The 27,957-nt window shown below is 39.6% G+C and overlaps 1 protein-coding gene across 3 annotated transcripts in view; it reads right to left on the reverse strand.

The window, feature by feature from the left end:
- The window catches only part of pacsin1.S (protein kinase C and casein kinase substrate in neurons 1 S homeolog), a 142,815-nt gene that overhangs the window by 86,444 nt on the left and 28,414 nt on the right, over nt 1-27,957 (reverse strand). For 2 of the 3 annotated variants that reach the window (XM_041583183.1, NM_001093938.1), the window contains 1 exon segment: nt 9,992-10,085. In XM_041583183.1, the coding sequence (XP_041439117.1) occupies nt 9,992-10,051 (60 nt within the window). In that variant the 5' untranslated portion in view covers nt 10,052-10,085. 3 annotated transcript variants of the gene reach the window in all.

The following is a 27,957-nucleotide window of genomic DNA, read 5'->3' on the forward strand; positions in this document are numbered from 1 at the left end:
TATGTTGAAGCAAGTGTTCTCAAGCTGTTTTGTTTATAATAAAAGCCAACTAAGCTGTTTTGGCCTTTTACACATGTTTATGTGCTAAAACATTGCAGTGCTCATGATCCCTGCTAACCTGAAAGGCCAGAGCAGATACTTGTTTCTGAGAGAACACGCATCACACCAGGAAATTTTATTCCAAATGGATTTACTCTCCTATGGTAGGCTTATATGTTTATAACAATTTGTAAGTGCAATACTTTTTTTATAAATTTTATTAAAAATGCTTCTATTATATAGATTGTTGTGATATGCAACAGATCTGTAAATACCCATCTACACCACAGTAACCCACTCTTGCCTGCAGTATGATAGCATTGCTATAGAGATATATGTTTTCTTGATGTGCAATTTAATATAGCTATAACATAGCTATTCACTGGTGTCAAATAAAATTTGTATTCATGGCTATACTTCTTCATTTATACCTCAACAAGTTGCTGTGTGCACATTGAGTGTGGGAGCTGCTAAGTGAGTAAATTAAGACTTTAGTAGCATTAAATACCTTAAGGCATTTAAAGCTTAAAAGACATTTTTGAGGAATTGCATGTGGGAGACTGTATCCAGTGTATGTATGAGTTCCAATGGGTTGACCGATATCACTCAGTGTGTGACCTGTCTCATGTATGTGGTGTTGGAGCAACAGTTCCATTTAGCATTTACGTGTGAGAGATGCAGGTGTTTTGTTTTGTTTAAATATGGACTGTAGACTCTAAGGGGGAAATTTCAGCACTGAGGTCAGTGGCAAACATGGGGAGGAAATGAGGCTCACAGAGCGACCACTATTGGGGGCCAGTGTAGAGGGGGTGGAGATGGGGCAGTGGAGGCTAATGAGGGAGATAGGTTTGTGACAGTCAAGAGGGGAAGTAGGGGATGAAAGGGTAGGGGGGTTGGTCCAGTGCAAGTCCAAAGCAACAGATTCGCCATTTTGGCTGAAGATTCTGAGAAGGACAGCTATGAACTGGCATGTCTAGAGCAGGTTGACTCTCAGAGCACCTTTGGAGGCAATATGGGTGGTGGGGGAGTGTGAGCAAGGAAAGGAAGGTTTCAGTTATGGGGGAGTTAGTTATTAGAAAGATGGATAGTGTAATCTGTCAAAAGGACCCTATATGCCGAATAATCTGATGCTTGCCTGGTGCTCGGGTTCGGCATGTGGTGGAACAAGTGGATAGATTATTATGGGGGCCTCGGAAGACCTGGCAGTCGTGGTACACGTAAGTACCAATCACAAAGTTTGGGAGGTGAAGTCCTCAAGAATGATTACAAAAACTAGATGAAAATTTGATGGTGATAACTTCCAAGGTGATTTTCTCAGAGATATTACCTGTGCCTTGAGCAACATTAATAGGGCAGCGGGCAATGAGCATAGTAAGGGAAAATGGGAGAAGATATTTGGTTGTGGGTGGAAAGGAGGGCCAGTAAGGGATTCTGTAGAAAACAGGTTAGATGAGGTAATGGGCATAGTAAGGTAAAATGGGGGAGGAGATTTGGTTGGGGGTACTGCTAAGGTCAGGGAGGACCGTATGTTTCAAATGCAAGGCATCCAGCTGGTAAAATGGGTGAGCTGAGCTAGAGTTGCTGGCACTGGAGGGGAAATATGATGTGGTTGGTTTTGCCATAATATTGCTGAATGAGTTGCATGACTGGGCAATTAATATCAGCAGCTATACATTGTTTAGGAGTGACAGAGGAGAAAGGAGGAGAAAATGTCTGTTTGTTAAGCAGGATTTAAAAGCTCATATAAGGGAGCAGCTGGTGTTAGTAAATGAGGGATCTAAAGCCTTATGGGTGGAGCTCTTCACTGATTGTAAAATTTCCAGCAGATTAATTGTAGAGGTATGATATAGATCCCCTAATGTAAGTGAAGAGGAGGATGCTAAGCTCCTGTTGCAAATAGAAAAGACTGCTAGTTTGGGGAAAGTAATGATAATGGGGGATTTTAATTACCCAGATATTAACTGGAGCAACAATACTGCCAGGACAGTTAATTAGTCAGTGGCTGACTCAGAATATTGTTCATAAAGCTTTAATAAAAGTGATTGTAAAACAAGGTGCCAGTGCCAGGTTGAAAACACCCTTGGTTACTAAGAGAACATTGTTTGGTTTTAGACCGGCCTCTATTTCTGACTTCCTCACTTTCATCTGTATGGTATATATGGACTGGAGGAAAGCTGATATAATTCCTGTATTTAAAAAGGGATTACGATCTCAGCCTGCCAGTTATAGGCCAGTAAATCTGATGTCCGTGGTGGGCAAATTATTTGAAGGCTTGTTAAGGGATCACCTTTAAAATTTTGTCCTAGTGAATGGCATTAGGAACAGTAATCAGCATGGCTTTATGAAGGATAGGTCATGTCAGACAAATTTGATTGCTTTTTATGATGAGGTAAGATGCTGGACAGCAAGGGGGGGGGCAGGGAGGTTGTAGTAGATGTGATCTATTTGGATTTCGCCCCACAAATGACTGCTTTCCAAACTGCTTAGTGAGGCTGTTTGCACATGGGTAGGAAACTGGCTACAGGGTCGGGTACAGAGGGTGATTGTTAATAGTATATTCGCTACTTTTAGTAAAGTTCTTAGTGGGGTCTCTTAGGGATCTGTATTGGGTCCACTTTAATTAAATGTGTTCTTGACTTAGGGGAGGGTATTTGAAGTAATGTATCAATGTTTGCAGATGACACAAAACTATGCAGCCCAATTAATTTCATCAAGGATGTAGCGTCAGGAGCAGGCAGGATCAGCAGCATGATTTTGACAAATTGGCAATCTGGGCAGCTAAGTGGCAGATGAGATTCAATGGGATTGTTCTTCCACTGTACAGAGCACTGGTAAGGCCCCATCTACAGTAGGATATGCCGTACAGTTTTGGTCTCCAGCACTCAAACGGAACATTAGTGAATTAGAGGGTCCGGTGAAGGACAACTAAGCTGGTAAATGTATGGAATATCTCAGCTATGAGGAAAGACTGGCCAAGTTGGTGTTGTTAACTCTGGAAAAGAGGCACTCGAGGGGGTGATACTATAACTATGTATAAATATTTAAAGGGGTTGTTCACCTTCAAACAACTAGTTGGTTTCAGATAGATCTCCAGAAATAACTTTGTGTAAAGTGTAATTTCTCTCCTTCTGAAGCAGCTCTGGGAGGAGGGGTCACCGAACCTGTAAACTGTTCTAAGTGGATACATTTAATTGATACATTTCTTATCTTTGTCCCTGCTGAGCAGAATCTCTGGGTTTCATTACAGGCAGCTGTTAGAATTGATACAATTGTTGCTAATACTCCAAAGATGCTGCTGAGAAATGTATTGACTCAATGTTGCAAAATTGTAACAGTTTAGAGTCTGCACCTGAATTACTGAGCTGCCAGACTGGAACACCACAGACAGGAACGTTCAACTTTAAACTTAGATTTTGGAAAAAACTTAAAAAATAAATAATGGAAAGTAATTGAAAAAAGTCTTTATTTCTGGGGAACAGTCTAAAAACAACTGAATTGAAAAAAGTGTTTGGAAGGTGAACAACTCCTTTAAGGGAATCATATAATAATCTCTGCTATTCTTTTTTTACCGGTAGGTACTTCCACCTGACACATGGGCACCCATTCTGTTTAGGAGAAAGGCGGTTCCGGCTAAATGTTCTGGGTTTTTTTTTACAGTGAGAGCTGTGAAGATGTAGAATTCTCTCCCTGAGAGCTGATACATTAGATAACTTTAAGAAATGGTTGAACCGCTTTTTAGCAAATGAGGGAATACAGGGTTATGGAAGATAGCTCATACTACAAGTTGATCCAGGGCAGGGTCGCCATTAGAAATTATGGGGCCCCAGTACAACAAAATTTCCCGGGCCCCGTCCAAGGCCCGCCCCAGGTCCCTCCCACATCACAGTTAAAAAACACACAGACATCAGCACTAAAATAGTAACCCCCACACACACAAGTTAAAAAAAGCTATTGATGTTCAGGGCCCCCTTATAAGTTTAAAAAAAAACATTGGCGCCCCTTACAAGTTAAAAAAATTGCGGCCCCAAAGAATATTTTTTAAAACAACATTGGCGCCAGGGCCCCCCTTACAAGTTAAAACAAAATTGTGGCCCCAAAATAATTTTTTTGGAAAAACATTGGTGCCAGGGCCCCCATACAAGTTAAAAAAAATTGGGGCCCCAAAGAATATTTTTTTTAAAAAAAATAGGCGCCAGGGCCCCCCTTACAAATTAAAAAAATTTGGGGCCCCAAAAAATATTTTTTACAAAAACATTGGTGGCAGGGGCCTATAGAATACTAAAATAATACATTGGTGGCCAGGGGATTAAAAAAATGGCTTCAGGACTTCAACTTCGCCTCCTTTCGTGACTTTGGGTTTTTTAGCCGCTTCAGGACTTCAATTTCGCCTATTTTCGTGACATCGGGTTTTTTTGCCGCTTCAGGACTTCAATCTCGGCTGTTTTCGAGACATCGGTCTTTTCGCAGCTTCGGACTTCGGCTTCAGCTGTTTTGTGGCTTCGGGTCCTTCGGCTGTTTGGCTTTTCAGCACTTCCGCATTTCGGCTGTTCGGGACTTCGAAAATGGATGCAGGCTTCGTCGCTCGCAAGGGGGGCCCGGCTCTTTCAAAACTGCAGCACTGCCGGGCCCCCCTTCATACCCGGGCCCGGGGCACTTATCCCCCCTGGAGCCCCCCTCTGTGAAAACTTGGAGAGGCTTCAAACTGGGGTTTTTTTGTGCCTTCTTCTGGATCAACTAGCTGTTAGGCAGATTTTATACAGACTTGATTGGCATGTGTCTTGTAAATGTTGTTTGGATTAAAAAAAACTTGTATTCTTTTACACTGGTGACATATTACACTACATTTTTTTAGTGTTAAAAACTCAGCAGAAGGAATTGTTCCAGCAATGTCCAGCATACTTTAGATTTGAAGGTTAAAATTCTCACTAAAATTAGGTTTCCTCCAGTAAATTATATATTTTTGGAAATTATACAGTCTGAGTTGAAAACCACTATAGATATGTGTGTGTTTCTATCCTGGAACTGCAACTTTGCTAAAGTTAGTGTTCTGAAAAATCATGTCAAAACTTTATACAGCATATAACATGGCATAAGAAAAACACTTCAACATCCGGGTCCCAGTGTACATTGGATTACTAAAGCATGTGGCATTTAGACACCATAAAATCAAAATAGCCACTTGGTCTTCTCAACATTTTGATGCACACAATGCATAGGAATACCAAAGTATATGTCTTGTAGAGACCCCAAAATGAAAATACTGAACAATTTATAGGCAAAAATAAAAAAAAAAACATGCCCCAGTTGTCACTTTTGTCTTAGGCCTAATATTTTATTGAGACAGCCCTGGTCATTTACAGTGCCGGATTCGCTGGGCGGGCGCCTCTAGGCCTAGCGCCTGCCCGCACTACCACACGCTGGCGCAAAAGCGCCAGCGTGTGAGCGCCGGAGCACTGGGGAGCACAGGCTCCCCACACAGCGGATGGGCGGCATGCCGCCCCCAAAAATGTGCCGCCCTAGGCCCGGGCCTATGTGGCCTCGCCACAAATCCGGGCCTGGTCATTTATGTACATAGTAACTACAGCAGCTGATCCAAGAGGGACCATATGTGTTTGGCAGCCCCTGGGGTGGGATTCTCTGGTTGTCTTGAGGAACATCAGTTCTGCACTGAAAGGTTTGTTTATCACAAGCTTTATTTATAAACTAATGATGAAAAATATCAGATTAATGTAGTTTCTGTTTATTTTGCATCAATTATTCTTTATTACTTTTGCTTTATTTAATCCTGTTAAAGGCCATAGGCACCGTCTTTGTTTAGGATTTGTGTCTCCTTCCTCTCCCTCACTTCCTTCTCCAGTTTTGGCACCAAAACCCACTACAGTAATTATTTGTGAAATAAAGAGCTTTAACCAGATGTATATTTTGCCATAGTTCTGCCTCTAAATGGTCAGTTCCAATTAGTCTGCCCCTTATACAGTCCTGCACCAATCACTTATTGCTTTAGGTTGTATATGTGACTGACAGAAAGTCATTGCACATGCCCCCCATAGTAACATTTACACTGCAATACTTAACCCTTGTTATTAACACAGTAAGGGGCAGATTTATCAATCATCGAATTTTGAAGTAATGGCAGTTTTTTGAACTCCCATAATTTCAAAATTCGAATTAAAAATGACCAATTGAAAACAAGCAAGGTTTTTTTTGAGGGAATAGGTCCATTTTCGATCAAATTCGAATAGTACGAATCGAAGTAACAGCGCATTAGATCAAATTCGATTTGACGTTTTTCCAACAAAAAACTTTGATTTGAAGTCCACCAGTTGACTCCAAATATGTTCTAGGAGGTCTCCCATAGGCTAAAACAGCAATTTGGCAGGTTTTAGATGACAAATGGTCGAAGTCAAATTTTTAAAGAAACAGTACATTATAAATTTCAATATTCTAATTTTCTAATTTTTTTCAAATTCAAATCGAATTTGGACCATTTCCTAGTCGAAGTACACAAAAAATAGCTCGAAATTCAAATGTTTTCAATTTGAATTTTCACTTTGACTTCGATCACTTTTGACAAATCTGCCCCTAGATATTGTAGCTCAAAGTAAAACTGACTCCTATGCTTATATCCTTTCAGTACTTGAAGAAAAGGTTACTTAAGCACATTTCCCTGATTTTACATTTTACCGGATTTTTTTTAAAAAATTCTTTATTTATGTTTTTTCAATACAAAAGGGTAAAAAAAAGGGTACAGAAAAAAGAAAAGGAAGGGAAGAGGAGGGGAAATTCACAGGGAACCGAAAATTTATCCAAAAAAAAAAAATTACCTTTCTTGGCACTTAGGAAATCGTCCAATAAATTTGGAACCCAACTGTATTTAAATTTACATAGTTGTGCGGAACAACAAGGAGAAACAAATATACAAGGAATAAAAGGCTTTCATTGGGTTGGAAAAAAAGGTTTACCTATTGCCCATAACTTTAATAAAATCTATCCATGGGGACCAAATTTTCTAATATTCTGAGTTGTTATTTTCCAGGATAAAGGTTAATTCTTCAAGGCGTCTAATTTCTTCCACTTTAACTAACCATTCAAGAAAGGTAGGAATTTGCGCAGATTTCCATTTTGCTGGTATCAATAATTTTGCTGCTTGCAGGAGGTGTAGAGTTAATGCATTTGTGATCGTTGAACATTTTAACGGATTTTACATAATTTTTCCCTGGTCCCCTGGAAAACGTAAAATGGGGGTTTTACTGTATTTAAATTTTTTCTCTCGTTATCCCCTTATCCAAGTTTCTGGTTGTGTTCAGATCCTGCTTAAGCCCTGTTTCCATTGTGTGTCTCTGGTTCCTGATCTCTGATTGTTTGCCACCTGCTCTAGACAAATTGCCTGTATATTGACCTCATTCCTTGCTTGCTCCTTGCCTGTATTGTATATTGGAAGTCAGGTCTCTGAAGTTAGTGGGATCCCAGCTAGAACTACCCCAAAAGGGCATTGGTGAAATCCGGGACTAGCTGGGCTTTCCCACTGTACGGAAGAGTTCGATTTGTGCCTATAGCCTCTCTTCTCAGTTCCTGTCTCACTAATATGTTACAGTAGTAAATGTATTAGGGGTAGAAAAAATCCTTTTTCAACAAAACCTCTGAACAGGGTTTGTGCTGAGCATAATTTTAACTAGAGGCAAAAATGTCTATAGTGGTTGCTAATGTTTGCACTAAAAATAACTAATAACTACTTTTACTCTAGTACAATCTGTTTCTGCCAAGTGTTTACAGAGCAGAAGCTACTAAAACTCGACTACCACTGTCCACTGCACAGTTAAGCCCTCTGTATAATGAGATGTTCCCTATCTCATGCCTAAAAGCCATTATGTTTCCAGTGCCGTCAAAGCAATTGCAATGCAGCTGGGTGGTATACTGCCCCTAAAAGTCTGCCTCCTTAGGTCCAGGCCTTTGTGGCCTTTCCACAAAACTTATAAATAGGAATATATTACCCTCTTAATATGCCTTGCACTTAATTTGAATAAAGTTACATAGGAGTTTATTTATTAAAGCCATCCAGAGCAAGGTGCAGAGCACTACACTCTGTGAGCAACTAAACCCTGTAATTAAGAAAGAATTAAACCCTATAGAGAAGGACCAATCACGTACCCTATATTGGCCACCCTCCCTGCTTCCTCCCCTCATAGTCCATTACTTGAAAAAAGTGTTCATGGCTGTAGAGCTGAAAAATCCATGCTCAGTAGACCAGCAGAGCTTACGGGTATCTGGCATTTACACCAACTGTGCATGCGCTGGAAAGCTCCATTAAAGGAATTGTTCAGTGTAAAAATAAAAACTGGGTAAATAGATAGGCTGTGCAAAATAAAACATGTTTCTAATATAGTAAGTGAGGCAAAAATGTAATGTATAAAGGCTGGAGTGATTTGATGTATAACATATCAGTCAGATCACTACTTCCTACTTTTCAGCTGTCTTGGTTTACACTGACTGGTTACCCTGGTTGCCAGGCAGTAACCAATCAGAGACTTGAGGGGGGGGCCACATGGGTCATATCTGTTGCTTTTGAATCTGAGCTGAATGCTGAGGATCAATTAAAAACTCACTGAACAGAAATGTACTATGTGGTCCCCCTTCAAGTCGCTGACTATCTCAGAGTTAAAGAACTGAAAAGCAGGAAGTTGGATTCTGGCTGTTTTATTAGACATTTGTTCACTCCAGCCTTTATATATTATATTTTTGCCTAACTAACTATTTTAGAAACATTTCTTATTTTGCACAGCCTGTCTATTTACACAGTTTTTATTTTCACACTGAACTGTTCCTTTAATTTCCAAAGGAAAAGATAAGGATCAGAAGATATCAAAGATGGTGCCCATGAGCTCAGCTGCTCTATTCTTATTCATGGATAAGTCAGCATTACATACAGGGACACTTTTTTTCAAGTAATGAACAATAAGCATTGAGGGGGGCCAATGGAGGGTAGGGGTGGGGGCTTTCTCTTAAGGGAGGGGTTTAGCTTTCCTTAAAATGCCCTCTGTAGGAGTATAACAACTAAAAGATTTCTACTGGAGACTTAATATTATATATAGCATTTAATCTCTACTTTGGGAGTCTAAGGGGGTATATTTATATAAAGAGTGAAGTTAAAGATCACCACAGTCCGCTAGAGTCAAATCCTGACACTCTCCATTCATTTCTATGGCATTTTGAAAGATGTATTTATCAAAAAGTGAAAGTTCAACCTTGATAAATACACCTTTCAAAATTCCATAAAAATGAATTGAGAGTGGTGGAAGGAGAGTGGAGGACTGTGGCGACCTCTAACCTCACTCTTTGATAAATATACCCCTTTGATAGATATACCCCTTAGACTCTCTAAAGCTTCTTTATTCTAATAATGTGTCACAGTGTCGATTTAGGTCAATGTCACACAGAGTTGTGTCACTGCCAGCAGAATTTAAACTGGGTAGGTCGTTCACTGCTCATAATATTATTGAATGAAAAGTTTCTATATACACATGTGACTGCTTAGTGTATGCCTAAGAATGAGCCTTTCAATCAATAATATGACCAAGGACTGCCACTGTTTTAAGACCAGGAAGGAAGCTGAGCATACAGCAAGATGTAGTATTTTTTATTGTAACTCCCAGGGTGCCTCAACAGCATTGACTTTATTTGGCTGAAAGATACATGCCAATACAGAATAGTATTCAGGTCAACAGATGTTAGAAAAATAGCTGTTTGAGGTAGCAAGTGTAATGTACCACATACACCAGTGCTTGAAACATTAAAATAACTTTCTGATGTCTTCATGTGACACAGTCTTAAATGTCCGATATGAAAATAACATTGTTATAATGCTTTAGTTTAATGGCATGACTATTTCTCACCAATACAAAAAAATATATAACCACATAAGGCAATTCTTCATATTATAAAAATAATGACATACCTCCCAGAAGCTGTCTGTTGTATCCTCCAGAGAAACAGTCTCATCGTAAGACCCTGACATATTGTTCGTTATCCTTCATACACTTCTGGGTGATCTGTAGTTTAAAAGGTAGCAACAATAAGTGCCTTATTGCTCATTGCTGCAATATGCCTGTAACGTATTATCAATTTAAACTGACTTTTAAGAATCACATCTTCCTGGCAGTGAGATACAGGTTTATAGTTTTCCTGCACTGTTTTACTTATGTAATCCAAATTATAAAGTACAGGACAAAAGTCAGAGGTTAGACTCTGAACCCTGAGTGTGTAGATGGGAAGACACACCTATTACATTCAGCACAGCACACATAACTTGAACACTGCCACTATGTACAAGGTGTGTTGTGCAAAACCATAAACAGCAAGTGTATTAGTTTCCATTAATTCACCACTACAGCAGTAAAAAGACTAATTGATGTAAACAAACACTCTCTGCTACATTGAAATAGCAAACATTTCCTTTGAGCATGCAGATTAAGGCACAAATTTACACATTTTCAAGCTGTGTTCTTTTAGGGCTCTGGAACAAGAGCATTTTTTGCTGCATTCCCCTGGGCTGCGTGTGTAAGAGCCCTTAGAGCAGCAAGGACAAAACGTATTACATTTTATATATGGAATTACAAAAAAGTATAACAGTGCATGTTTTAAAAAAATAAATCACAAAACAGACATACATAAAATATATAGTTATATAGTTATATATAGCAATCAAGGTAGAAAACTGTGTAGCAATGCAGGAGCTGCTTCAAGCAGATCCTGCCTCAGAAACGACGCTGCATACATCTAATAAATTAATTTAGATATGGCATTCATGTTTGGACTTATTTAGCTGATACTGAATTACACCTTTAGCACACTGCAACAGAGAACCTTATATGGTACTAGGGGAATTTCCAGTCTATCTAATTGAAGACACTATTGTAGTTGACAGCTTTGGAGAACTTCTCTGCAGAGCAAATGTTTTGCGATGCAAAGTGTTTTAAAAAGTATTTGATTATTTTAATGATGTAACATCAAGTTACTCAGGCTTCATTTGGTACATCAGCTAGTTATTTATAACTAGTTATAGTTATTTCTAATGTATTTCTAGATAACATCTCCTAGTAAAGCATTTTATTTGAGGAGCAATGCTTTGCATTCATTTGTATGCAAGGCATAGGGAATTCTGCGAAGGAATTCAATCAGCATGCTGCCTTGGTTGTGCTTTAAAGGAAAACTAAACCCTTAAAATGAATATGGCTAAATATGTCATATTTTATGTACTACACTAATTGCACTGGTTTCTGTGCTGCCATGTAGTAATTATCTGTATTAATTACTTATCAGCCTTATATTGTGACATTTATATTCTATGTGTACTGTATATTGGGAGTCAGTCCCTAAGCTCAGTAACTGACAGGAGCACAGAGCACGTGCAGTAAATCAGTAGAAAAAAAGATGGGGAGCTACTGGAGCATCTTTGGAGGCACAGATCTTCACTGCTAAAGGGGTGTGATTGCTTTGGGCTTGTACAGAAGCAGAAAACATAATGTATAGCATTTCTAGTCTACTTCTTTATTTAAACTTTAGTTCACCTTTAAAGCCTAGTGGGTGATGCTCAATCTATAAGGTATTCCATGTAAAGGGAAATTATAAGAGCTTTCCTGGGCTTCCTTCCTAGAATTCATTCTAGATAACATCTTTAAATATTTAACTTACTATCAGTTTAAGGTTTAAGACTATCAGTGTAGCACAAAATGCAATGGAAGCCTTCTTAAAGCATAACATATTCATTTCCTCATGTTGTACACATAGCAATGCATTAAAACCAATAATGAAATTTCAAATATGCATTCAGCATTGCTGGTTTGATAGCAGAAAGCATTATAATTTAGAGAAATACTGTAAATCTACAAAGGCAATATGTTACAATCTTATCATGTCTTCTTAGGTTAGGACTAGACTAAGTGAGGTGAATAGGGCTGCGATCATATATCATGCAGCCCTACCCTATTTAGTTAGCAGAGCACTGGTTATTAGCTCACCTCCCACATGAGTACCCAGAAGGGCCTGAGCAGTGTGTAAACAAAACTTTAACAGTGTGTAAACAAACTTTAACACTGTGGAACAAGGCCGGACTGGAAAAAACCCGGTGGGCCCCAGGCTCTAGTGGGTCCTGCTGGCCCAGATCCACCACCTGGATTTCTTCCCGGGGCTTCTGCCTCAGGGCCTTCCTCAAGACCTTGAGGGCTACTGCCTCAGGGCCTCCCGACTGGCAACCATGTTGCTGCAAGTGCGCACTCACGTGCGCACGTCAGCACAGCTTTTTGCCGCGACTAAACAGTGCATGCTCTGATGATGGGGGGAGGGTTGCAGGACAGGAGGCAGTGAGGCAGCAGCCTTCAGAGTCTAGAGGGAGTGCCCTGAGGCAGAAGCCCCAGTGGGCCACGCCCCCCCCAGTCCAACACTGCTGTGGAAAGGGGGTTATTTATAATGCTGTGTATACATTTTCCAAAAAAATTGTGTAAAAAGCTGTCTAAAATAAGTGGAAAACTTATGAAAGTGTATCTAGTATAGGTAAATCTACCCACACCAGTCAGTTGAACTGAAGAAGTTGCTCAGATGAGAAGTGAAACGTCTTCATTGATTACTCAGCAATGCGAACTATAACACTATACATATATATTCTTGAAAAAACTCATCTAGATTCAATTTCTAACCATAGAAATATAACTCTGAATTGAAAAACCTAATTTATTTAAACATTTCATTAACTAAAATATCAGTACAATAGTAGTAATATGCATGTATTTAAGAACAATTCAATTGCTGAGGGCCCCAAGGGAACCACTACCCTTTCCCTGTTGCTTAGGGTCATAGTCTATTTGGATTTTGCAAAAGCATTTGATACCGTGCCCCACAAACGACTGTTTTCCAAACTAAGGTCTGTTGGGCTTTATTAAGTTGTTTGAATATGGATAGCCTTTTGTTTCCTTGACACTGAGCACTTAATCTGTATTGTAATTATATTTTTTATATTTATGTGTTTGTATTTCTAATAATGCACTTATTGTTACTTTTTATTCCAATGACCCCTTGTTTGTTACTACTAATTTATTGTTTTGCTGTACAGTGCTTTGCCCTCGAGGAGCACTTTACAAATAAAAATATACATACATACATAATGCTTTACCAGTAAGACTTTTCAGCTGACAAGGGGTTTTTTACAGTGAGAGCTGTGAAGATGTGAAGATGTGGAATTCTCTCCCTGAACCAGTTGTACTGGCTGATACATTAGATAGCTTTAAGAAGGGGTTGGATGGCTTTTTAGCAAATGAGGGAATAAAGGGTTATGGAAGATATAGTATAGTACAAGTTGACCCAGGGACTAGTCCGATTTTGGAGTCAGGAAGGAATTTTTTCCCCCTCTGAGGCAAATTGGAGAGGCTTCGGATGGGGTTTTTTTTGTCTTCCTCTGCATCAACTGGCAGTTAGGCAGGTTAAAAAAGGTTAAACTGAAGTTAAACTTGATGGACATGTTTATATTTTCAACCTAACTTACTATGTTACTATTTAAAAAAATAGCCCATTTTTACGCCATAAATTATTATGCAGTTTTTTACACCACATAATAAATATGCCCCATAATGTACTAAGAAAAAGTTAGTAATTTTAGTATAACATGAATGTAAAATTAGCAAAATCATTAAAAAAACACTTATGCAAGTCATTCTGCAGTTAGCAACAAATTAAATTATTGAGTCACAATTGCACAGGTAGCAAGTCTTAGCTGAGTTGATATGTAAATAATATCCAGACATATTTCTTAGACTGTTTAGCATGAGATATTACAGGAACCAAAACAGGTAAACCACTGTAATCCTACTACTGGAGTGGTCTTTACTATTGCTTTGTGTTCTACAAAATACAATACCACACAATGATCTCAATAAAAATGACAGCAATGCTGCTAAAATGTCAATAAAGGACAAGGAAAACTTTTTTTTACAAGTTAAACATAAGAATCCTACCCTTTATCTTAGCTTAATCTCTAAACTCCCCCCCCCCCCGTAGTGTGTCTCCTTCAGGAGCTGTAAGTCTCTGAACTTTTAACTGCCTCGCTGTAGTAGCCGCAGACATTTTTTAAAAGTGCATCTTCAAAATGGTGAATCCACTCCTACTTTGCATATGCCACTATATTCCTGCCTGCTGACCGGCAACATAATTTCAGCTATAACGTAGGCAAGTGCTTTATGCACATGCTCTGGTTTCCTGCTCATCTAGACTGTGCAGAATTGCGGTCTGGGTAAGGACCAGGGCACCATGGGTGAATGTTTTGCAAGAAGTCAGCGGTATTTGTGGATACACAGTGCTACAGCTACAGCCTATATGAAATTTAAGGTACTTAAGGTGCTCTACCAGTTGTTTTTTAAATAGGCTTTTAATTTAGAAAATAATCGATTGCCCTTTCCTTATCCTTTAATCTGAGAAAGTTTTAACAAAAAAGAGAAAGGGGTATAAAAAAGTACACAACACAAATATTGTTCCATAACATGTTTTTACTTTTCCATTGGTATACTTTGTTCTTTATTGTGTAGCTCACAAATTTAAAAAAAATTTGAATGTTTGCTTATTTATGGAAAGAAATCTGAATGTAAAAAACTCGATTGAATACAATCGTGAAAAAAACTTACTTGAGATTATAGGCTTAAAAGACTTGAATATGAAAAATGGCTTGAATTTTGCCTAGGACAACTCCCATTCACTTCTACATAAACTTACCAGCTTTTTTGCTTAATAGATACCAGATTTTCTTGAAGTTTTTGAAAATGTATTTTGAATTTGTCAATTTTTATGCAAAAAAAAATTTGAATCGTGGCAAAAATTCAAACCTTGATAAATTTTAGTATGATGGCACGGAAAAATATATTGCTTTCTGAAGTTCAATTTTATTGTTATTGTTACTTTTTATTAAATCGTCCTATTCATATTTCAGTGTCTCATTCAAATCACTGCTTTGTTGAAAGGGTAAACAAAACTGGAGATCTGCTGAACAAAAACTATATAAATGAAAAACAGCAATAAAAAATTAAGACCAATTGCAAATTGTCTCAGAATAGCAATATCTACATTATACTAAAACTTAGCTAGAAGGTGAACCACCTTTTTATAATGTATTACTACAATTTAGGTTAGCAAACCTAAAAGCTCCTTTGTAAACACTGCAATGCTATTTAACTGCAACTACCATCATACCTTTGTATCATCATCTATGCATAGCTGGGGAAACAAGTATGAAGATAGGGAAGGCTAACTAAAATTACACCCACACAGAAATCTACATCCAAAGAGGCCCGGATTTGTGGAAAGGCCACCAAGGCCCGGGCCTAGGGCAGCATTGTTTTAGGGGGCGGCATGCTGCCCAACCACACCCACATTGGTTCAGAAACACTTGGGATGCAGAAAAGATACATTCGTTTTTTAAATTTCCAGTGCGAAAATCCCCATTGTTCCGATCGCAATGATGAAAAATAGCGCAAATAAAGGGGAGGGGACAGGGGAGATGAACGCCAGCTGGCCTAGGGGTGCCCACTATGTAAATCCGGCCCTGCATCCAAACAGTACTTACTAATACAATACAAAAGCACTAATTTTTCTATCTTTCAATTTTTCTTGTCCATTCAATACCAAGTTTGCCCAAGTCATATAACCAAAAGAGGACAACACATGGCTTATATTACACAAGCAAGCTATAGCTCAACTGTAATGCATACACAGATATATACCTAGTAACCAACCATCTGGCTATAGTTCAACTACACAGTAAGTTAGGATGGAAAAAGACACACATCCATCAAGTTCAACCTTTCAGCTCCATTTTAACCTGCCTAACTGCTAGTTGATCCAGAGGAAGGCAAAAAAAAAACCCCATCTAAAGCCTCTGCAATTTGCCTCAGAGGGGGGAAAAATTCCTTCCTGACTCCAAAATAGCAATCGGACTAGTCCCTGGATCAACTTGTACTATGAGCTTTCATAACCTTCTATTCCCTCACTTGCTAAAAAGCCATCCAACACATTTTTAAAGCTATCTAATCTATCATCTTGTACTACTGATTCAGGGAGAGAATTCCACATTCCACATTTAGGGGAACCTCTTTTCTTCTAATCTGAATGGGTGACCTTGTGTCAGCTGGAAAGACCTACTGGTAAATAAAGCATTAGAGAGATTATTATATGGTCCCCTTATATATTTAAACTCCAGCATGAAGAACCCCAATTTGGCCAGTCTTTCCTCATAGCTAAGATTTTCCATACCTTTTACCAGCTTAGTTGCCCTTCTAATTCAATAATGTCCTGTTTGAGCGTTGGAGACCAAACTGTATGGCATATTCTAGATGGGGCCTTACCCGTGCTCTATAAAGTGGAAGAATGACCCTCCTCCCATGAATCTATGCCCCTTTTAATACAGCTCAAAACCTTATCTGCCCTTGATGCTGCTGACTGGCATTGCTTGCTACAGCCAAGTTTATCATCTACAAGGACTTTAGAAAGCAGTCATAATGCCATTCACTAGTCTAGGACAAAATTTTGAATGTGATCCCTTAACAAGCAATTCTGCTGGAGCAGCACTATTAACTGATTCATTTTGAAAAAAAAATTTTTCCCATGACAGTATCCCTTTAAGTCTACTAGAAAATCATTAAATAAACAAATCATTAAATAAATAGGCTGGTTTTGCTTCCAATGATGATTAATTATACTTTAGTTTGGATCAAGTACAAGGTACTGTTTTATTATAAGAAAGAATAAGGAAATACTTTTTTAAAATTTGGATTATTTGGATAAAATGGAGTCTATGGGAGAGGGCCATTCCACAATTCAGCACTTTCTGGATAAAGGATTTTGGATAATACATCCCATTCCTGTACAAATGTTAGTACACAAGACAGGATTGAAAAAAATATATGAAAGAAGTTCAAGTTTACTATTCAGAGCTAAAAAGAAAGAGAAGCTACAGTATCTTTATGTATAGTGAAAAATTCATAAAACTACAAGAAAATTTGCAATACGGCAGAAAATTTGTGAAATACACTAAAGTCTTTGGGCAACTTCTTGTCACAGTGACTGCAACATTTTTGTCTACTGTGTGACATTTTTGTCTTTCGTGTACATTTTTCATTCAGTCCCATTATATTCTAGCTGGCAGTGGTGTAACTACTCGCCAGCGAGCCCTGATACATAATGGGCACCCGGGCCAGGGCCGGAACTAGGGGTAGGCAGAAGAGGCACGTGCCAAGGGTGCAATGAAGTGAGGGTGCCAAGCACGTACCTCTTCTTTCAGTCTGCCCCTGGTCAGGACCCTTTCCCATCGGCACTCGCCAGCTTGCTTCAGTGCACGCTGTCTTCCCCCTCCACAAATTTAAATATTGAGCGTACATGCGCACTCCGGGAATCACGCACATGTGCACTCCTTGACGCACACGCATTCATACTCCATGATGCGCAAGCGCACTCCCTGACGCGCATGTGCACTGGGGGCTGTGTCGGCAAGGAGGGCAAATCAGAAAGCTGGGTTGCCTTGGGCCTGACCGGGGCCCCCCTGTCGGGCCCTTCCCCCTATGAATTGCGCACCAGAGTGCTGCTGGCGTGCATGCTGTAAAATCTCCCCCTGCCCAGCTGCCCACTATAACCGTTATTGCTGCTCCAGCAGGCCCCAAGAGATTGCGGTCCCGGGTGCAATCGGCCCCCGCACCCAGGGGATTCATTAATTTAAAAGGTGGATAGGGTAATCTGTTGTAAGGACCCTTCATGCCCGAACAGTCTGCTGCTTGCCTGGTGATAGGGTTCGGCATGTGGTGGAACGAGTGGATAAATTATTGTGAGGGGTTGGGGAAGACCCGGCCGTCGTGTTACACATATGTGCATGCATTTACATTTTATTCATATACATATACATTCATATACATATATATGTACACATTCCAGGTTTTAACTGTCAACTTGGCAATTAAACAGTGACTTTTAAACAGGCACATTTTTTTCCATTGCCCACACATCCCTCCAATTCTCATGTTTACCAACTGATACCAATCAAGGACAGTGAGCACCTTCATGAATGACATCATAATTGAGGGTGGGTCAGACTTCTGATAGGTTGGAGCACAATGTGGAATGTGTCACTATCCCTGTTATATAATTAACACTTATGTGACTCATTGTTCAAAGAATAAGTGTAAGCAGCTATTCCTTATGTAGGTGTATTACTAATGACTCGTGTTGTGTTGCTAAGTAATTATGTTTTGAACATAGGCTCTTGGGTATTAACCTTTCTTTTTTTTACACATGATATAAAAAGTACAGATACTGCCCTGTATTTTTTCCTTTATTCAAGGAAGATAATTATTTAATATAGTAGTAAGTAACTACTGTAAGTTCTAAAATGTGGCTATGATGAAAAAAATAGATACTGTAACAACTGTAACACAACAGACCATTGTGATGCATAGTTAATTACCTTATCTATCTATCTGCTTGGTACTTAGCTATTACTTTGTCTGCCTGTTTATCTAGCTCTATTTATGTTTTATGGAACTATATAATATTTACAATATGCGTTGTATTATTAAAAAAAGCTACTAATATAAAATCGCCATCCATCCTTACACATATTTTAGCAAATTTTGGATTGTCATTTTTAGAGAGAAATTAAAACCTCAGTTGATGAATAAGCAATTCTTATCCAGTAGCAGAACATCTCGTGGCATGTGAATTATAATGTATGCATCACACAGCCATCAAGATTTTTGCAGTAAATAAATGAATGAATTACTTGATTTTTAATTTGCATATTTTTGTGCATATCATACATACAGGTCTTTAATAAATGTTGCCCTAACCATGTATGCTTACTGTAGATGATGGTACGTTTAATATCAAAATTGTAGCATTGAGTATGGGTTTTATAATAAAGGCTTGGAGGGCTTGAAGGAAGGACACTGAGAGACACTGAGAGAGGTCAAGGTCTCTATAGAGGAAAGTCATTTAGACAGTAAGGGGCAAATTTATCAAAATGTGAGATTAGCGTTCACCACAGAAAAACACACCCACTTTCTATTCATTCCTATGGGATTTTTAAAAGTGTATTTATCAATATGTGAAAGTTCAGAATTTAGTTTGTAAATATGTTTCTAAAAATCCCATAGGAATGAATAGAAACTTGGTTAAAATTTGCCCCTAAGAGGCCTAATTATTAAATGTTATTTTAGTGGTTTTAGATGTTTTAGAAACTACAACTAAACTCACTCCCTCTAAAACCATGAATGTCATTAAATTTATTAAAACATCAGAATTTAAAAAGTACAAATGAAGAAAAACCCTGAACTATGTGCTAAAATATACAAACACCTTGAACACCTCTAAAAATAAGTTTTTCGGACAATTACTAGTGAAAAAAAACCTAAAACCTCTAACCCCCATATGTAATAAAAGGCACTAAGTTTGCCCAGGAGCAGTAACCCATACCAACCAGTAAATCCTATCTGCTGATTGTGTTAGAGTCTGGCAGCTCAGTAATTCAGATGCAGACTCTAAACTGTTAAAATTTTGCAACATGTAGTTGATACATTTCTCAGCAGCATCTCTGGAGTATTAGCAACTATTCTGATAAGCAGGGACAAAGATAAGAAATGTATCAACTAAATGTATCCATTTAGAACAGGTTACAGAGTCGGTGACCCCCCCCCCCCCCCCGAGCTGCTTCAGAAGGTGAAAAATGACACTTTACACTTCAATATTAGAAAAACGGTCACACGTAGAAAATAGAAAGTCATTGGAAAAACTCGTTATTTCTGGTAATCTATCTGAAAACAACTAGTTGTTTGAAGGTGAACCACCCCTTTATAATGATTCAAAAGGATCAGCGCAGCTTCTATAGACTTCTATAAGACCTTGACAACATTTACCTGACACATTTTTGTATTAAGGTGGCCATACACGGGCCGATAAAAGCTGCCGACAGACTGTGTCGGCAGCTTATTGGCCCGTGTATGGGGGCCCCCGACGGGCTTCCCCGATCGAGATCTGGCCGAAAGTCGGCCAGATCTCGATCGGATGGGACAGAAAATCCCGTCGGATCGCGGCCGCGTCTGTTCGTTGATGCGGTCCCGCGATCCGACCACCCGTTTACCGAATGCTAGGATCCGATCGTTGGGCCCTAGGGCCCACGATCGGATCTGCCCGATATTGCCCACCTCAAGGTGGGCACATCGCCAAACGAGCGGATCTATCCATGTATGGCCACCGAGGTTTTCGTGCTATCTCAAAATTTTAGAGCTTTTAAGAAATATAGAAAAAAATATTTTTTTGAGAATTAATTGTTAGTAAATTGGCTCCTTACTGGTTTACTCCATAATAATGTGTGTGCAACCAGTGTGTAACAACTCCGGTTAAGAAGAATTTCAGCCAGCGTGAGTTAAGACAAAGTTTAACTATGGGGTAAGGCACTTAGTTAAAGCAAAAGTAACACTAAAAATTATTAACTTAAAATGCCATTCTATGCCCCTCTAAAATTAACTCTCTACCCTGCACAATGGTTATTATTTGAAGTCCTTTATGTCAAAATAACATAATAAAAGTAATTTTCCTGTTGTATTAAAAAGGCGATAAGGACTGTGCCAGATACTAGTGTTGTGAGCAGCAAGGGAAGCACCCAGGACAGCCATAAATCTTTAATCCACAAAGTCAGTACACTTATTCCTTCCCTGCTTGCAGCACTTGCAACAATAAATTACAAGTAAGTAATAATAGCAGTGGCTACTCTCTCCTGGCAAGCATGTTAAAGAAGAAAAAGAGAGCTTACTTGGGGCTGGAAAATGGACAGCAGAGCTGCAGGAAGTGACTTCCGGTTTCAGAAGCTGATGTGTGCGCACATAGTATCAGGCACAGTTTATGTCACCCTATCACCTTAACACCATAAATCCTTAATCCACAAAGTCAGTACACTCATTCCTTCCCTGCTTGCAGCACTTGCATCAATAAATTACAGCTGAGGAAGTAACAATATCAGTGGGCAGTCTCTCCTGGCAAGCATGTAAAAGAAGAAAAAGAGAGCTTACATGGGGCTGGAACATGGACAGCAGAACTGCAGAAAGTGACTTCCGGTTTGAGGAACTGATGTGTGTGTGCACATAGTATCTGGCACGGTTTATGTCACCCTATCACCTTACTTATACAGCAGGAAGAGGGCCTTTACTATGGTATTTCATATAAAGCACTTCAAATAATACACATTGAGCATGGTAGATGTATTTTTAGAGAGGCTGTCTAACTAGTGGCCTGTGGCCCCCCACATGAAAATCTGCCTGCTGTCACTGCTTGCCTTGTGTAACTGGCCCCTGCATTGTTTACACCTCAAATTCACACAGTCTGCTCCTGCATTGTTCACACCTGTAACACCTCTTTTGTTCACACCCCTAAAGCCCTGTTCACACCTCACACCCCAACTGAAAATGCCCACATTGTTCACCTGTTCATATATGAGACAAACTGCTGGAGGGGCACCAGCATTGTGTACTGTATGTAGCACAGTATAAACTGTTCATCTTAGAATCCTGATAGGTTTCTCAGTCTCCTGCTCTATTCTGCCTTATGCTCCCTGTGTGTGCCATACTCTGCCTGTCATATGCTCCCTATGTGTGCCATACTCTGCCTTCCCTATCCTCTTTGTGTGTGCAATACTCTGCCTGCCCTATGCTCCCTGTGTGTGCCATTCTCTGCCTGCCCTATGCTGCCTGTGTGTGCCATTCTCTGCCTGCACTGTGCTCCCTATGTGTGCCATTCTCTGCCTGCCCTATGCTCCTTATGTGTGCCAACAGTGCCATACTGTGCCTCGCCTATGCTACCTTTGTGTGCCATACTCTGGCCTACTCTGTACTCTGTGGGACCTGAGCCTGGTAGGTTTGGTCTGGGAATGTAAATTTAGTAAATGAAAATTGTTGGTAGGGGCCCCCATTTGTTTTTTTTTGTGTGTTACCACCATTAACGTGGACATGGTCTTAAAAGTTCTTGTGATAACATGGGTGTGGTTTAAAAGGGGGAGTGATCAACACTGGTCTCCATTATCGGCCCTCCACCATGTAGACCAGAAAAATTCCAGGTACCACAAAGGTTGGACAGCACTGTTCTAAAGGTTGATAATAAGCAAGTAGAAAGCTGAACATCTGGTTACGTTTCAAATAGTGCTGGGTGAACAATTATCTCCAGTCATAAAGTAGCAGTGGAGGGGTGTAAGGAAAATGAGTGATTCACAGAGCAGAGAGAATAGAGCAACACCTTAAAGATGGCGTTTAGAGCTTTTAGCAATTCAAGGAATGTGACACTGTTTAATGCTTGAAATTCACCATATATAGTATGCTAAGTGCGGTTTTTACCATATATAGTATTCTAGCTGCTAAAATGTATATATTTCATATATCCTGTGTGGGGGAAACATATATAAAGCTTCATTTGGGGGGAGGCTCTTTGACTTCTGCCTGGACTTCAGAGTGCCTGGTTATGTTGGAATTGCTGCTGAGCCATTGCTTTTTCTATTATTCTGAAACTGATTTAATGTATCAAGGCTAGTACCATATCTGACAAGTTGTTGCCCATACGTGTCAATGCTTTTGAATTGATTTCCTATCATACTTCTCTGTCAATCATGGGGTGGAATGTAAGGAAAATGAGTGATTCACAGAGCAGAGAGAATAGAGCAAAACCTTAAAGATGGTGTTTAGAGCTTTTACTAATTCAAGGAATGTGACACTGTTTAATGCTTATGCTAAGTGCAGTTTTTACCATATATAGTATGCTAGCTGCTAAAATGTATATATTTCATATATCCTGTGTGGGGGAAAAATATATAAAGCTTCACTTGGGGGAGGCTCTTTGACTTCTGCCTGGACTTCAGAGTGCCTGGTTATGTTGGAATTGCTGCTGAGCCATTTTATGGAGGGGTCCCTCAGCTAAGTATCAATTATGTTTGTTTTACTTGTGTGTGTCAGTTGAATTACTCTACAGACTGAACAAGAGCCCAATCTCAATACAAGGGGTCAAGTTCAGGGGATGCAATTGCACCAGGGCCCACTTCTCTACGGGCCCGCCAGAGACTGCGACGCAGGGCAGAGGTAAGTTAACCGGCATCTAGAGGGGTGGGAGGGGGGCCCGGGTGCACATCCTGCGCCCGTGCCCAGAAGACATTAGTAACATTAATGGTCAAGTTTCTTCCTGTTGCCAATAAAAAAGTAGCTCTGTTCCTCTACAAAGGAAAGCTGCAAACCATACATTTTGCTGCAGCCATGACAGAATATTAGAAAATAAAATTTGTATTACCGACCAGTTGTTTTTCCTTGAACAATTCTTCTTTGTCAAGTAGTCAACAGGTTAGGACAATGCCATATATTTGTGAGCAGACACGTGCTTCTTTTACCTGTCATGTGCTTGCTGTGACAGAGTCATGCCGATTAACTATAATTTTCTGAAATATCTGTAAACTTTGCTTTCTTTTTTTTCTACCTCTGCTGGCCAGCACAAAAAATCTTCTCTCAATCTCTTTTTATTACTAATGATTAATAACACCATCAGTGTTTTTTGATCAGATTTTGTGGGTCAGATTTTATTTAATCATGTCAGCCAACACCATGCAACACCATGCAACAATACACAACGGCATGAGATTTTGGAGACTGCTATGAAAACTAATCCCCCTATAGTTATAATGTAAAATTGGATGAGTCATGTGTTTACATCCGAAATGTATTTCAATGAGAAAAAAAGTCTTTCCGACACCATCAGTTTTTATCTTGCCAGATGAAGACACAGCATGAAAATGTTGATCTAGAACTCTAACTCCCACCTATAGCATACCTCCCAACATTTGGAAAATAGAAAGAGGGACAAAAACATTTGTCAAAAATGTTTTGGACCACTTGCATTTTATGGCCACAGCCCCTAAATACCACATCCTTTTTACAAAATTTGGCAGGTTATGGAAAGTTTGAACACATTTCTGGGAGTTTTAGGGTTCAGGTTTTATGTGTTACTACAGTTTTGTTAATTAAGCTGAATTGCCTTTTAAGCTGCAAGTCAGAGTTTCCCCAAGAGACCTGCTTATCTTAAATAGTTACAACAGTTTTTTTTTTTGCTTATCTTAAATTGTTACAAATGTATCTAAGTGCATCTGCCATTCTAGGCTCTGTGCCAAAAGCTTAAGTTTTAGAAACTTTGTATCTTTTTCTGGCTTTTCAGTGCAGGAGATCAAAGAGAAAGTCGGGACATTTCAGTAACAATACGGGACTGCCTGTTGAGCTGTCAAAATCGTGTCCCACGAAAAAACGGATAGTTGGGAAGTATTCTATAGCTCAGGCCCGGACTGGCCATCTGTGAATTTGAGCAAAAGTCCGTTAAGCTGCACGGGCCTCTCTGCACAGCCTACTGTCCTGATACTGTCGATTTAAAGAGGCTGCTGTTGCTGACAAACATCACTAGATGTCGCTTATTTCTCTAGTGACTGCAGCTCCTCTGCAGTTCTTCAAAGCACTTCTAGAACCTGTAACGGCCAAATTTTAAGTTTCTACTGAACACCAATGATCTTTTTTTTCTTTGAAAGCCCTGACCACCAATTATTTTTTTTAAATGTTAATGGGGAACCCTGGCCACAAATGTTTTTTTTTTTTTAATTTGGGTGTTCGGCCACCAATTTTTTTTTTTTTTTTACTGAGGTTGCAAAATATGAAGTATGTTTTGAGAGTTATATTTCAGCAAAATCTGGAAAGCTTTTAATTACCCATCACTGCTATAAGATAGTGATATATAATACATTGAATTGGCACTATTTCTCATATGTTCTATTGGCATAATGCACAGAATTGTTACTGTATTTTCATAATATTTTATATACAGTTATGAGAAATGTTTTATTCCCAAGTTTAAGTGTGACTGTGCCTTAAAGGGGAACCATCATCCAAAAAAAGTATTCAAAATCCTATTTTATCACATTAGTCAAGCAAAATGAACTTTAATTACAATATATAAATTATTTGAATCTTGTTTCCTTCAGTCTGGAATTTCATAATTATAGCAAGCAGGCTGGTGCCATTTTGTGCACATTGTTATTAAGGCAAGCCTTGCATCATCTCAGAATATTTTTTGTGCTTAAAAATGGGGGACCTGATGTCCATCCCCATGCCCTGGCTACACAATTAAATGGTGAAGAGAACAGAGCAATGTGTGGAGGATAGTGACATCTAGGAAGTGCTGAATGGAAAGTGAAAGTAATTTTCTGCCCTGCCTCAATGCCTAAGGCATAGAGGAGAGGCAGACAATATTTGATTGACAGCTGAGATTTTTAAATGAGCCTACAACAGCTATGAATGGTTTCATCAAAAATAGAAATTGGATTTCAAGTTTAATTTGAAAATTACTTTTATTATACAACTTTTTTTGTCTGGGTGACAGGTCCACTTTATGGCCCAGTATCTTCTATCAATGCCATTGGGTAGTATACTAGAAAATGGCACTGTATTTATTCTGCCATATGGTCTGAGAGCAAGGTCGCATTACACATGGCATTGGCATTACATTCATTCTGCCATGCCTTAAGTGGTAATAGATACAGCACTGTCACTGCATTTACTGCAGTATTCTGGGCCAATACACATTAAAATAACAATATGTTTATACCACTTGGTAGTATTTGCATGCAATTTTACTATGAAACCAACAGAAAAGAACATGCATTTAGGGTCCTATTTATCAAGTCTATTGGTTTTAGAGGTTATTGAAACCATGCCTAAACTTTCTCTACAACCACAAATGTCATGAAATTTATTAAAAGATCTGAATTTAAAAAGTACGAATGAAAAAAAAAGTTGAATGATGCACTAAAAAATACAATCTAAAACATACAGCTAGATGCATCTAAATTCATCTAAAACCTTTAAAAATTCAAATTGTTCAGATAATTACTAGTGAAAAATTCCTAGTGAAAAAAATCAATAAAGCACTACATTTTTGTATTGGAGGTTTTCTTAATTTTTACGATTCGAAGGATTTTAATCCATCGATCAAACGATTTTCCTTCGATCAGAAATTGGCTACAAAGCCTATGGGGACCTTCCCCATAGGCTAACATTGATGCTCGGTAGGTTTTAGGTGGCGAAGTAGGAGATCGAAGTTTTTTTTTAAAGAGACAGTACTTTGACTATCGAATAGTCGAATAGTCGAATGATTTTTAGTTCGAATTGTTCAATTCGAAGTCGAAGTCGTAGTCGAAGGTCGAAGTAGCCAATTCGATGGTCGAAGTAGCCAAAAAAATACTTCGAAATTCGAAGTATTTTTTATTCTATTCCTTCACTCGAGCTAAGTAAATGTGCCCCAAAATGTTTATTGATGCTCAGAAAGCAGGGGTTGTTCACCTTCATAGTTCAAGGAATGTTCCCACAAGCTTGAAATTTCTTTTTCAACTCAAATTTTTACATAAATCAACTAAAATCACATGTGATCTCACATTTACACTTCTGCAGTAAGTGAGGAGTAACTTTTTCTTCAGCAGTGCCGAGTCACATCGATGAGGGAAGATGTCATACCCACTAGATGCTCCTACTTGTTTCTGATTATCTAGCAGCTATTTGTCATTTCCTGGTGTGATCAGGTCTGTGTGTGACAAAAGGAACTGCAGTATACAGTACTGTTTACTTTTGAGGTATCAGTTGATGAAATGGCTGAAGAGGAAAGATGCAGCTCCTATTGTCAGGGAGCCGGGAGCTCCCTCCAGGGAGGTAGTCTGGATCAAGGAGGAAGCCCTCTAGTGGGAGCAAGGTCGCGGTATCCGAAGGGTTAAGCAGAATCAGTAGTAGTGGTCACAGGCAGGAGTTAACGAGGGCAGGCAGATCAGATGCAAAAGTCCAAAGTCCAGGCAAAGTTCAATAACACAGGCAGGTAATAGGAATCATGGACAGGGAGCAGGAATCAAAGCTGGAAGCAGGAATCAGTGCAGGGAGCAGGAATCAGTGCAGGGAGCAGGAATCAAAGCTGGAAGCAGGAATCAGTGCAGGGAGCAGGAATCAAGGCTGGAGCAGGAATCAAGGCTGGAAAACAGGCAGTACAGGAACCCAGGATCAGTAGTGATTTGAATCCTATTCTTGGGCGCCGTCACAATGTTTTGGGCACCCTTTTATGACGAGATACCGGCACCAGTGATGACATCATCATGCAGTGACGCTGCAGCCATGTGTTCAGCATGGGCGCCGCCATCTTGAATCTTCACTGTGACCGCCGGGAATGTAAACACCGTCGGGTACTTCTGGCAGTCCTGACAGTACCCCCTCCCCCACGGGGGGCCTCTGGACCCCCAGGACAAGGCTTTTGGGGAAACTTAGCGTGGAAATCCCTCACAAGACGAGGAGCATGAACGTCAGAGTGTCCTTCCCAGGAGCATTCTTCAGGGCCAAATCCCTTCCACTTGATGAGGTATTGAAGAGAACCCCTGGAGATTCTAGAGTCAAGGATCTTTTCCACTTCATATTCTTGTTGACCATCCACAGAGATAGTAGGAGGGGGAGACTGGTCAACAGAAAAGCGGTTGGAGGTAGCGGGTTTCACCAAGGAGACATGAAACACGTTGGGTATTCACATCTCTGAAGTCTGACAGCCACAGGATTGATCACCTCTGAGATGGAGAATGGACCCACAAACTTCTGACCCAACTTAGGAGATAGCACCTTCAAACTAATGTTCCTGGAAGACAACCAGACTTTATCACCAACCTTGTAGGGAGGAGAGGGTCTACATCTTCGATCTGCAAACGTCTTGTGAACCAGAGCGCTCTTCTCCAAGTTCGACTTGGTTGCAGCCCAAATAGCAGACATGTGGGCTGCATGGACATCTGCAGCCGGGACGTCAGACAACACAAAG

This window comes from Xenopus laevis, chromosome 2S (genome assembly GCF_017654675.1).
Source record: "Xenopus laevis strain J_2021 chromosome 2S, Xenopus_laevis_v10.1, whole genome shotgun sequence".
Classification (NCBI taxonomy): domain Eukaryota; kingdom Metazoa; phylum Chordata; class Amphibia; order Anura; family Pipidae; genus Xenopus; species Xenopus laevis.